We start from the raw sequence: 13,978 nt of genomic DNA, 5'->3' as shown, positions 1-13,978 counted from the left end.
AGGGCTAATACTGAATGCTGGAATTTAGTTTTATTTTCTCAACCACCTAGATGCTCAATCAGCATCTAACATTTTCTCATTCTGAAAAATTCACAGAGTGGATATTTACTATTGTGTACTTACATTCTAACTGAGGCTCTTTTGTTGGCAAAAATATCTCCATTTTAGTATCATCAGATGATAGGTTATCATGACACAAATACATATTTGGATGTTCCAAAACTTCTGCCTCTTTCAGATTCAGTTGTCCCTTTTCCCACCACTCTGTGCTCACAAGATTAACTACCAGGCTTTCTTCCTCAATAGAAAATATCTTTTTCAAATCCATAACTGAATATTGACTGTTGGGCTCTTCAGTTCTTGGCACTTAAAAAACAATAACAAACCGAAAACAGAAACAGTTCAAAGGGCAAAAGAGATGAAAAACACAATAAATAGCACCACACTGAAAATTGCTTATGAAATAGATTTTCACACATTGGGGAAAAAAAGTGAAACCTGGAGTTATATAGCTAGTATTTTGTCTTCAAGATACTAAAAGTCCAAAATATTATAGCAATAGAAGTCACATAGGGATTTATTTTAATCTGTGGAAATATCATAAAGTTAAAATTATTCTAACACATACTAGGAGATAGTACCATTATTTTGTTTGAACATTTTAATAATTACTAAATTAACAAATTTGATAACATTCTGAGGAATTAAAGTACGATTTACTAAATTTGAAATTCTATTTTATTATAACAATCCTAAACTAGAAGGTATATTTGATCAGATTTTATGATGACTATCATCTTAGATACTGTGGCACAGAGCTTTCCACATGATTACTTTTAACCTAATAATAACAAATCATAATGTATGGAGGAACTGAAGTAGCATAACTACTTAAATTATTATCTACACTACATGCTTCAACCCAAAATTAAGATGAAAAATTTTGAAATCCTAATTTTGGATCTGTGTTTTTTTAATAATGACAGTAACAACACTAAAAAAAAAATAAAGCTGACAATACATTTCTACTAACTATATCTTCTTACCTTTACTTTTTGTTTAGCATTCAAAATCAAGTAATCTTTACCTGTAAGCAGAAATGGTTTCAGTGAGCTTCTGCAGCTTTCTAACTGCCACATCATGTGGTTTTTGTTAGCTGATTCTTCAGCAGTAAGCAAACTACTGAAAAAGAAGAGGTAGAGCCTAATATATTAATAATATTGAGCATTTTTGTATAATAAAATTTTATTTTTCCTCTTTTATTTTTTTTTTAAATGTATTTTTTTTTTTAAAGATTTTATTTATTTGACAGAGAGAGATTACAAGCAGGCAGAGAGGAAGGTAGAGAGAGAGAGAGGAGAAAGCAGGCTCCCTGCTGAGAAGAGAGCCCGATGCGGGACTCGATCCCAGGACCCTGAGATCATGACCTGAGCCAAAGGCAGCGGCTTAACCCACTGAGCCACCCAGGCGCCCTATTTTTCCTCTTTTAGATTTAAATTCAATTAGCCAATATATAGTAGTACATCATTAGTTTTTTTTTAAATTTATTTATTTTCAGAAAAACGGTATTCATTATTTTTTCACCACACCCAGTGCTCCATGCAATCCGTGCCCTCTATAATACCCACCACCTGGTACTAGTTTTTGATGTAGTGTTCAATGATCCATTAGTTGCATATAACACCCAGTGCTCATCATCATGTAATAAAATTTTATTTTAAGAAAATTATTTTTCTAAGTATTTTTTTACATTCAAAAGCAAGTGAAAAACATACTCTATAAATGTGTAAACTGAAATAGAGATTTTCATAGAACAAATTTCATATACTTACTTTTCCTCCCTTTGGAAGTTTTGACAATTTGTTAGCTCTTAATTGCTCCTGCTTGCCTACCTTAACTCCTCTATCCCCCTCAATGAAACTTGGAGACAAAGGAGGCTGACTTAGGAGGGTTTTAGCACTTCCTTCCATGAAGTATGCCAGCACTAACCCTATAAGCCACCCAAATGAAAAATATAATTTAAGTAAAATTACTGTGCTTTCCATACAAAAAAGTAGTTTTAACACAAATTTTTTACAAAATTGTTGTCCCCAAGTCCATTCTAAACAAATTCTGGAGCCTCTACCAGTTAAGGGTCAGAATTATGAAAATGTTCTGCCTGCTCTACATTCTCAGGAAGGTAAAGGTTTTTTTTTTTGGCGGGGGAGTGGGGGGAAGAAGGTGAAAGTTTAGTGGGGAAGTCTAGTTCAGGTCCTTTAATCTTGACGGGTGTGTGAATGAGTGATGTATGTCTGTTTACCCGTTTAGGAGTACTAGGAGAGAAAGGAAGAAAGATGGATGACAATTAGTGTAAATCACAGCTTATCAGTAGCTATGAAGGTACTAGCCTTGGTAGGGAAGATAACATTAACTCACAAACCCCTTAATCTGTGCTCCCAAACCTCTCACTCCGAGTTAAGAATTGATTGTATTCTGGTTCTCTGCTCATATGGGACATATGTGAGCACTCTAATTATAATATAATTATACTGCTAGTTGAGTTGACAGTCCTGGGCAGCAGAAAGCTGTTTTATGTCTAAGCTATCCAATTTACATAATCCAAAATCCAGGATGAAGTGACAAACTGAGATTCTAGTTAATTCTTGAAACTTACCAAGATCTCTTTGACAAACAGCTCAGATTATAGGCAATTACTTTAAAGCAAAGGGAAGGCAAGCCAAGTCCAACAGAAGGTCATAATGTAAATAAATATTCCCACTCTTAATGGAACTTTCTGAAGATATGTCTGAATTTGATATATTGTTTCATTATAAATAAAAATATGTTCACAATTCAGTAATCAGTGTGGAAATAAAGTCTGGTGCTACACAGACTTTTCTTTTTAGCTCCATAAAGTCTAGCAAGAGAGTCTGACATGTGGTAAGCTCCCAAAATATTTGTTAACTGGATATATTTCCAGCCAAAATGTGTTCTGAAATAAAAGTAATTGGGGACATAAAAGCAAATTAAGAGTACAGTAACATTACACATTATCTTTCCCTTCTGTTTTTTTTAACACTTTTTTCTTTTTTAGATTCACAGATGAGGTGAAAATCCATTTTTAAAATAGGAATTTTAAGGTTTTTATATTCATAAACCAAATGGAAGTGATTTACCTCTCGCTAATGAAAATAGCAGTGATGAGATGACCTCTTTAAGTTGTTTCAAATAGAACAACTTTGGTCTAGAACTTTAGGCTAATTTTAAAAATCCTTTTGTGCTCTAACTTGGGCAAATCATAAAACATAGATGAGACTTAAGTTTCATCTATGTAGTTGAGTTACAACAATAAGTAGATATATAACTTGTGTGATTAACAGGAATTTATGACAATTAAGTAAATGCTTTTAATATTAGATTGAAATTCAAGATTGTACTAATTTCTTCTAGTTTCTGTTTCTGATTGCCAATCTGCCTTAACACATGGATTCAGATATGTGGAGTAAAAGAGCACTAAAAAAAGATGGTATAGGTCCTGTGAATAAACATCTGCACCTCAGCAAAGGGACTAAAAGTATTTAAGCAAAGTTTAAGTAGTTTCTATACTTGTTCCATGAGATTTTTAAGAGTTCATTTCTGATATGGGCAGTTCCAGTTCATGTCAGAGTTTTGTATGTGACAGATTTATCCCCCAAATGACACTATTCTTTGCAAGAAAATGAAGGTAATTGGAACCTTCAGTACCAGGCTCCTCCATTGTGTGCTGTGATACCTTCCTGAGATCATTAATAGAAACCTGAGCAGCTAGTGATGAGTTGTTCCCATTGCTCCCAAATACACAACAGAATTCTCCTTTGACAGATCACAGCTAAAAACTAAAAACTCAGGGGCGCCTGAGTGGCTCAGTGGGTTAGGCCTCTGCCTTCGGCTCTGGTCATGATCTCAGGGTCATGGGATTGAGTCCTGCATGGTGCTCTCTGCTCAGTGGGGAGCCTGCTTCCTCCTCTCTCTCTGCCTGCCTCTCTGCCTACTTGTGATTTCTATCTTTCAAATAAATAAATAATCTTTAAAAAAACAAAAACAAAACAAAATAAAAAAACCCTAAAAACTCAGTACTCACCTCCGACAGCATTCATTCTGGGAACAATTCATTAGAGACTTGTAGACTTTCCTGTAATTTTCCTGAAATGTATTATTTTTGGACTCATTTAGTTTCAGGACTACAGTGGGGAAAGAAAGAGGCTATACTGGTGATGCTCCTAGTTTTGTAACTGGTGTAAAAGCAGGGGAATAGAGTGTCAATTTCAAGACAGCAGACTAATCTAACTTAGAACACATTAAGTTACATGTATGCCACATGGTAGAAGTTAGCAACCCAAGCTATCTCAGACTCCACTGGAGGACAAATATGCTGGGCCAGTAAGCTATACAATTTTGGCTCAAACTAGAATACAATGATCCAGCCCTGCAATGTCAGTTCTGAGATTATAGACCACTCTGTGCAGCAACAATCGGGTATTGAACAGATTTGTGGATCAATACTTGGTTCTACATGTCTAGTTTTCCAAAACCAATACCACATCAACAAAGGTAAACAAGGTCAGTGGATGCCTTCTGTTAGAGATGGGATATGATCCCTAGTACTCCTAGGAAAGTAATTTGATAGACAAATCTATTTATTGATCCTTATCCACACTGCCCTGTGATCCTTGTCTATTCCTGGTCAGAGAGTTATGATGCCTGGGTGGCTTAGCTGGTTAAGTGGCTGCCTTCAGCTCAGGTCATGATCCCGGAGTCCCGGGATCGAGTCCCGCATCGGGCTCCCAGCTCCATGGGGAGTCTGCTTCTCCCTCTGACCTTCTCCTCTCTCATGCTCTCTCTCACTGTCTCTCTCTCAAATAAATAAAATATTAAAAAGGAAAAAAAAAAGCTCAAGTAAATAAACCAATAAAATCTTAAAAAAAAAGAAAAAAGAAAAAGGTGGAAGACAGCTAACCAAGATGAAGCCAAGAAAAGACATCTCATGATGAATCCAACCCTGCTAATATCTTAATCTTAGACTTCTAGTCTCCAGACTGTGAATAAATAAATTTAAATTTATTTACCATAGATTGGGTATTTAAGCCATTGTCTCTGCTATTTGTTAAGGCAGCCTGAGCAAATGAATATACACTATACTATCTTTCGTAGCAGTGAGTGCCAATAGAGGCAGTACCACTGGCAGGTATCCAATGGCAATATCCTAAGTAAACTGTTCTAGTGCCAGAATCTTTACAATCTTTCAACTTGCCTATTTTTAATGGTAATATGTTCACATTCAAAAATACTAAAAATATAAAAGAACCTGGCTCTATCACTTACTAGCTCCCGAATTGCCAGGTTACCCAGGTCCCTTCCAGACACAACCGAAGCTACCTGATTCTTGTGTGTCTTTCTAAAGATATTATATAAATACAAAATCAAGGATGTACAAATGGCCACAGACACATGAAAAAATGTTCAACATGTGCCCTCAGCATCAGGGAAATACAAATCAAAACCATAACAAAATACCACCTCACACTGGTTAGAATGGCTAAAATTAGTAACAACAGATGTTGGCAAGGATGTGGAGAAAGGGGAACCCTCCTACACTGTTGGTGGAAATGCAAGCTGGTACAGTCATTCTGGAAAACAGTATAGAGGTTCCTTAAAAAGTTGAAAATAGAGCTACCCTACAACCCAGCAATTGCACCACTGGGTATTTACCCTAAAGATACAACTGTAGTGATCTGAAGGGGCACCTGCACCCATGTTTAAAGCAGCAATGTCCACAATAGCCAAACTATGGAAAGAGCCCAGATGTCCACCGACAGATGAACAGATAAAGAAGATGTGGTATATATATACGATAGAATACTACTCAACCATCAAAAAATTGAAATCTTATTTGCAATGACATGGATGGAACTAGAGGGCATTATTCTAAATGAAATAAGTCAGTCAGAGAAAGATAATTATCATATGATTTTACTCCTATGTGGAATTTAAAAAACAAAACAGAGGAGCATAGGGGAAGGGAAAAATAAAACAAGATGAAATCAGAGAGACAGACAAACCACAAGAAACTTTCAATCATAGGAAACAAACTGAGTGTTGCTGGAGGGGCGGGGCATGAAGGAATGGGATGGCTGGGTGCTGAACATTAAGAAAGGCACATGATGTAATGAGCACTGTATATTATATAAGACTGATGAATCACTGACCTCTATCTCTGAAATTAATAATATGTGATATATTAATTAATTGAATTTAAATTTTAAAAATAGTATCAAGAAATTTTAAAAAGTATGTACATATATATTCATACATTCTATTTGCCTACTATAGATACTGTTCTCTCTTACATTTTTTTCACAGAGGTATCTTGTAAATTACCTTTATATGGAGGGATCTGATTAAGGACTGGTTATTCTGGGGGCACCTGGGTGGCTCAGTGGGTTAAGCCTCTGCCTTCGGCTCAGGTCATGATCTCAGGGTCCTGGGATGGAGCCCCACATTGGGCTCTCTGCTCAGCAGGGAGCCTGTTTACCCCTCCGTCTCTGCCTGCCTCTCTGCCTACTTGTGATCTCTGTCTGTCAAATAAATAAATAAATAAAATTAAAAAAAAAAAAGGACTGAGTTCTAGCTATAATCTTGAGTTCTAGCTATAATCTTGAGTTCTAGCTATAATCTTTACTTACATTTTACAAATAGGAGAAAATGGAAATGTCTGAAGTCCTGTACATAATGAAGTCATGGAAGAATGTTGGTTTGTTAGATGTAGATGAGTTAATGGCATTTCTAACTCAACTAGAATACAAAAAGTTTAAAAAACAATTAATTACATAAACATGGTATAAAATTAAGTATAATTTAGAACTTTTTGTAAGCAACTATTATGTTGATCATTCTGCTACAACAAAAATTTTCAATAAAAAGACACTTGGGTTACTTAAAATACAAAATAACAGTTTTAAATTTCCATCATAAGGAATTACACATGTATCACATGCTATCTCAACAGTGGCAGTGGTGCTTTTAAAAAAATATATTAACTAAACTTTATTGTTCACTGTATGAGATAAATTCTAAGAGTTTTATGTTTAATAATGTTTTCCATTCTGACAAGTTATGTTGTTATGTACTTAGGAGCCAGTACTATTTTTATGTTCATACTAAATGAACCTACTATGTTCATACACAGGGTGGCCTTGAGAAACTGAAATTCATTTGTTCATAAGTAGTCAGTGTGTTTCTATCACTTCAAAAATAGAGCAAAAAACTTCCAAAGAGATGATTAATATGATTCAATTATAAATGTATCTAAAGGAGCACTGGGCTGGCTCAGTCGGTTAAGTGTCAGACTCTTGATTTTGGCTCAGGTCATGATCTCAGCGTTGTGAGATTAGGCCACACACTGGGTGTTGGAACCTGTAAGATTCTCAATCTCTCTCTCTCTCTTTGCCTACCTTCCCCCACCCCCAACTAAAATAAATAAATAAATAAATAAAATACATGTAACTAAATAATAGTATCATCAACATGTTAAGAAGCAACACAAGTTGCATTAAAGTGGAACAAAAGATGATTCAGAGTCCAAATCTGGTATGATAATAATAGTAACATTAATGATAGGATTGCTTTGGGTGATTAAAAAGTTAAATTTACAAAAGTAAATTTAAGAGTCAACAAGATTACTAATACTGAGATTAAATAGAAAATTTTATTTACTGAACTATAATATAAGATTTCTGATTTTAATATTAATGCTATTTCTTCCATTTCTCTTCCTCAATCTTTGTAACTCTGTACATTACTCAGTTTTGTAACTCTGTACATTATTCAGTTTTGATGCCAGAAGGATAATGAGTTAATGACAGTAACAAATGTAAACAGACAGATAAGAGAAAAAAAATGACAAGCTGGATTGCAATAATCAAATTTTAAACATGAAAACTGTCTCACAGTAGACCTCACATGTGAATGTACTGTACTTTCACATCAGATATAGATAACTGCTGATAAACTCAATGATCTATCCAAAATTTCTACCTGGTTCACTGTACTCTGGTTCACAATGTTTTTGAATGGCCAAAATCTCTGTGGAGCTGCATTTTATATCCTCAATGTCAATTCCATGCTTAGTAGTAAGATCTGAAAAGTAAGAAAGTCTACTATCAGCATAAGTACTTCTGTAACAGTTTTTTTTGTAATGTCCGTTCCCTTTCTCAATGGATATCATAAATCTCCCTTCACTCCTCCCTCTGTATCTTTGATGATTTCAACTGGAATTTATAAAAGGGTAGTTAAATATTTGGGGTTAAATTGTCATTAGAAAGAATTCAACAATATTTACTAAATCTAACTAGGATAAAAGAAGCATCTATATTTTAGGTTATGATTCTCCCAGTCATCTGACTCCATGAATCAACACCTTATTCTGATTTTCTGCACATCTAACGAGAGTCAGCATAGAAGTTGTTAGTGCTTTGTCACTGCTTATAAGAAAACAACTTTAAAAAATTAGTAAAGTCATATGTGATTTAGCTTGATTTGTATAATTATCTTGAACTGGTTAATTTCAGAGACATTTTAAGTCTGTAGTTATGTAAATTAACTTATATATACATACATATACATTAAGATATAAAGAGAAAGACAATGAGAAAAGAGTCTCACCAACAATAATTCTGAGATTTCACCATGTAAGCTAAAGAGCAGTTCTTAAAAATATGGAGGTTCAGAAAACAATTTAATCAATACATTTTATTTATTTATTTATTTTAAAAAAAATTAAAAATTTTTTTAAATTAATCAATATATTTTTATAACAAACATTATTAAGTAGATTTCATAAGTAATAGATTTTTAAATTTGTTCTCACCTATTTTGAAAAGCTTTTCATTTTCATCTGCATAATTTATTATTTCTGGCACTAAGTTTAAGGATTCCTTTAGTTTGGAGAGTGACAGAATATCAACATTTTGTTTGAGGCTTGTAGGTATTAAGAATTCACACTCAGGCAAACTTGATGGCTGAAATAGTATAAGTAAAAGAGGCTTTTAGGGAGGTTTTCCAGATAAATATTTCTAGACTCATAAACATATGTAATTGTTGAATTGTTGTATCAAATTTTAAATTAAACATTCAAATTTTTTTTTTTTTTTAATTTTTTATTTTTTATAAACATATATTTTTATCCCCAGGGGTACAGGTCTGTGAATCACCAGGTTTACACACTTCACAGCACTCACCAAATCACATACCCTCCCCAATGTCCATAATCCCACCCCCTTCTCCCAAACCCCCTCCCCCCGGCAACCCTCAGTTTGTTTTGTGAGATTAAGAGTCACTTATGGTTTGTCTCCCTCCCAATCCCATCTTGTTTTATTTATTCTTCTTCTACCCACTTAAGCCTCCATGTTGCATCACCACTTCCTCATATCAGGGAGATCATATGATAGTTGTCTTTCTCTGCCTGACTTATTTCGCTAAGCATGACATTCAAAATTTTTAATGTTATGAAAACATTTAAAAAAAAAAGGTATGGGGTGTCTGGGTGGCTCAGTGGGTTAAAGCCTCTGCCTTCCGCTCAGGTCATGATCTCAGGGTCCTGGGATCGAGCCCCGCTTCAGGCTCTTTGCTCAGTGGGGAGCCTGCTTCCCCCCTCTCTCTGCCTGCCTCTCTGCCTACTTGTGATCTCTGTCTGTCAAATAAATAAAATCTTTTTTAAAAAAAGGCATAATAGCCAAAAAATATATTACAAGCAAAGTTCTGAGTATCATCCTTTATGGCCACTGATTACACTAGTGATGTACAGTATCCTCGATGCAGAAATATCTTCTTTTGGGCTAATAACAAATTTTTAAACTTCTGAATTAAAAATAATCACTGCAGTAGATGAGAGATGGTGAATGGGGAGAAATAAAAAGGGTAGATTAGGGGCGCCTGGGTGGCTCAGTGGGTTAAGCTGCTGCCTTCGGCTCAGGTCATGATCTCAGGGTCCTAGGATGGAGTCCCGCATCGGGCTCTCTGCTCAGTGGGGAGCCTGCTTCCCTCTCTCTCTCTCTCTGCCTACTTGTGATCTTTCTCTGTCAAATAAATAAATAAAATCTTAAAAAAAAAAAAGTACATGAAATGGAATGGATCTTCACTACACTCCATTAAATATGTTTCTCTTTCATTCCTACAGAACTAGATTCTATGTGCACAATTCTCAGAACTAATAAGTGAGGGAGAGAGGGACAAGGGAAAAGAGGATAATAAGTGAATTAATATTGTCACCATGTGTGTGATTTTTGTTTTTTTACCATGTGTGTTAAAATTTTTAACTGTAGGAGACTCTTTAAATGCCTTGAGATATCTATATCTGTATCTAAGCTATATCTATCTCCTTTGAATTTTTTTTTAAAGATTTTATTTATTTGACACAGAGAGAGAGAGATCACAAGTAGTCAAAGAGGCAGGCAGAGAGAGAGGAGGAAGCAGGCTCCCTGCCAAGCAGAGAGCCCGATGCGGGACTTGATCCCAGGACTCTGAGATCATGACCTGAGCCGAAGGCAGAGGCTTAACCCACTGAGCCACCCAGGTGCCCCTCCTTTGAATGTTTTAAGAAAAACCCCAAATGTGAAATATTTTCACATTCACAATATATTCAGTTGTCTCAAAAAAAATGTTTAAGGTAACTCTGTAAATGCATCTATTTTATGTGGGCCTAGGTTTTTGAGTTTGTTAAACTGCAAAAAGTTATTTGCACTCTCAACTGCTAAAATTCTTTACATATTAATATTACAATAACAATTTTGTGTGCTTTGGAACTGTATACTAAAAAAGAGGGGTTGCCTTTGAGACATTTGATCTTTAATATGCAAGGATGCTATGTTCTTTATTAACCACTGGCAGAATCTAAAATGAAGTCTCAGAACATCTTTACTCTTACTACTTCAATGAGATCCTTTTTCTTACATAGTCTAAGTCCAATTTGTGTATAACTCACAAATCAAAATCAACATTTTTAGCTCTGGTTTCCAAATTTTTAACTAGAATATGACCACTTAATGTCCTACACCAGGTAGATTTATTAATATCATTAAGAGACATTTTTAAATTCACTATACCTGGGCTGCACAACAGACCAGTTCAAGCAGAATACATCTGAGTAGGACCCAGGCTTCAGTATTTTATTAAAACTCTCCAAGTAATACCAATGTGTAGACAAGGTTTAGAACCACTATCTTAAAGTAAATTTGACTTCATTATTGATATATTTAACTCATTACCAAGTTTTTTTTAACTTGACATTAGTAGATGGTCAATGTATATTACTAAAATTATAAAAGTGTGCTTTAAATTTAAAAAAAGTAAAAAAAATAAGTGTGCTTTACTAACTTTTATAAAAATATTACTTTAAGCAATTATTATAGTTTTATGTAAACCTACTGTATCTTCTAGCTTTTCCTGACAAAAGTTCTCTTTATCCATGTAAAAATCTTCTTTCACTAGACCCTTCAAATCTTCTTGAAAAGAGAAACATTCCCTTAACAACAACAACAAAAAAATATTAGTGTTTAACTAAAAGCAAGGTACATACCAAATGTGGCCAATCAAATTAAATAATAATTTAATACAATGATTAAAACTGGAATCTATGTAAATCAATGATAATTTATTATTGATAATGTCTAGACTTAAGAGCATACAAAGAGTATTTTCTCCTTTAAAAACATTTACATCAATTAAGTACCTGAAGAAATTAGCTTCTGTGAAGATCTGTCCTTTGAAATCTAAAATGGGGTCCTTTACTAAAAATAGTTTTAGCCTACTCAACAAAGTATGCAAAGTTGGTAGCTGACTTTTATAGGTCATCAAGTTATTTAAAAAAATTATTTCTTCATCAATAGACAAATCTGAAAAAAGAAATATAAAGGAATAAGAAAAAAAATCTAAAAGTTATACAAAGGGATCTAGATAGTTACTGCAGTCAGACATTCACACACACTTTAATTTTTTAGTTCTTCATTGTATTGTGCATATAAAGCATACAGCATAGGATTAGCATATAGCTAAAAGCTCAATAAATTTTAGTTATTACTTAGTACACCTGACTAGTAACCAAATATCCTGAAAGAGTTGTAATGTTCATTTTCTTTTAAACGAGGATTAGTTTAATCAATGGAGGAAAATATCTTGCAGCCTTATGTTTGAAAACAGTCAGGGGTAGCCTAAGCAAAGTCATAAAGAAATAAAAGCATTTGACTTTTGTGGAACCTAGTCTTTTCTCTGCATCATTTTACCTCTTAAAGTCTCTAATTCGTCCCTAGAGGCTCTGAGATGTAGGGGAAGAGATGGTCTACAAAACCTATAAATGAGATCCATTTGGACTCTATCATTGCAATGACAAAAAAACCTTTCTATTGTAAAATAGAAATAAGACTTTCACTGTAAAATTTATTACAATGAAGGTTACATGGCAAAATATCTACTTGAGAAGTGTGATACATTTTATGTATTAGAAAACACTACTGCTAACAGTTAATTAATTAATTGTTAATTAATTAACAGTTAATTGCTATCCCCAACCTACTATATTCAGGTTACTTTAAAATCTTAGCCAACTGTGTCAGTGCTTTAACAGTTTCTGAGCCAAGGAAGGGATTATAAAACCTGCTCCCATTCTTTAATAAGCTCCCGAGTGGAAAGAAGAAAAGGAAAATAGAAGTTCAGATGAAGAAATGTTCAGAAAGTCAGATTCCCCAAAGCAAAAGCTACATTGAAGAGAGAGCAACAATTTCTTGTTCTGGGTAGTGACCTTTCAGTTAGGTAAATTTAGAATATCGTGAGAGAGGAATAGCCTGGAATGATGTCTCCCATGACCAACCATTGGTATGCATATGTTTAATAAATATGTGGTGTTAAACAAGCAACCACGAAACACCCCTTTGCCTAGTGCCACCTTGAAATGCCAAAAGAGAAGTTGTTCCATTAACAAGCCTCTTGAGAGATTACTTATCTGAACCTGCTAAGTTCCTGATAATTTTGTAGCTAAGAGCTTCCCATGACAAATCTGGCATAGTTCTTTTATATACCAAAGAGAGCAAGCAAATCAATTCCATATCTAAACAGGGCTTAGGTGAGATAATTAAAGATGGTTCATTTGTACATCCACTCTGAAAGTATTAATGAAGTCATGTTAATAGTAAAAACCCAAACAGCATTTACTTATATCCCTCTCTCCATCTTCCATTCGTACAGGCTCATCCTAGTATTTCTGTAAGTCCAAGAAAAGAAACATCTATCAGTTATGAGATCTTGTTTTCCAACCACCCGTATTTGACAGAGCCGCTTGAGGGCAGCATCACACCACAACCAATGTTTTTAGTCAATACACAAAAGTTGTTTTAGGAGGTGCTACTTCCTTATAGTCTTAAGGTTATACTTTTCCTGGTGTTCTTACTTTATTACAGCTCTTCTATTACCAACACAAATATGAGGAGACGGTTCTCCTTTATTGTAAAGAAGTGTTAAATTGTCACAAAGAAGGAAAATTTTAGCTAGTTAACTATGAAAAGAAACAGAAAATAGAGGTCTACTTGGCAGAAGATTGTTCTACCTAGGAAACCCAAGCTAACTAAATGAAAACAAAAAAAGGAGTTCACTACGTGTCTGATAAGAAAGAACTGTAAAATATCTGTTTTTCAGGCATACATAAAACCCCCCCCAAATTAATGGAAAATTCATTCATAATGGTAACAAGTATACAAACATCAAGGAATCAACATAATAAAATGTACAGAGAGTATATGCAGGAAACCACAAAATTTTAATGAGAACCACTTAAAAAGTTGAATAAAAGGCAAGATAAACCATTTTCCTGGCTAGTAAGACTATGGTTAAAAAAAAAAGTGAAAAAACACAATGACATTTCAATTTCTCAAGAGATCTGTTTTGGAACTTGAAAAACTGATTTACTGAAAGTAAA

The 13,978-nt window shown here is 34.3% G+C and overlaps 1 protein-coding gene across 1 annotated transcript in view; it reads right to left on the bottom strand.

Annotated features, from left to right (window-relative positions):
* Positions 1 to 13,978, bottom strand: part of SHOC1 (shortage in chiasmata 1) — a 75,376-nt gene that overhangs the window by 42,535 nt on the left and 18,863 nt on the right. The window contains exons 5-12 of the mRNA XM_059411067.1: positions 11,744 to 11,906; positions 11,440 to 11,536; positions 10,160 to 10,194; positions 8,885 to 9,027; positions 8,053 to 8,154; positions 6,702 to 6,810; positions 1,088 to 1,182; positions 124 to 366 (exon numbers count right to left, since the gene is read on the bottom strand). Of these exons, the coding sequence (XP_059267050.1) occupies positions 124 to 366; positions 1,088 to 1,182; positions 6,702 to 6,810; positions 8,053 to 8,154; positions 8,885 to 9,027; positions 10,160 to 10,194; positions 11,440 to 11,536; positions 11,744 to 11,906 (987 nt within the window). The remainder of the gene's footprint in view (positions 1 to 123; positions 367 to 1,087; positions 1,183 to 6,701; positions 6,811 to 8,052; positions 8,155 to 8,884; positions 9,028 to 10,159; positions 10,195 to 11,439; positions 11,537 to 11,743; positions 11,907 to 13,978) is intronic.

Source organism: Mustela nigripes, chromosome 9 (assembly GCF_022355385.1).
Source record: "Mustela nigripes isolate SB6536 chromosome 9, MUSNIG.SB6536, whole genome shotgun sequence".
Taxonomy (NCBI): Eukaryota; Metazoa; Chordata; class Mammalia; order Carnivora; family Mustelidae; genus Mustela; species Mustela nigripes.
This window is presented reverse-complemented; position numbering and strand designations above follow the sequence as displayed.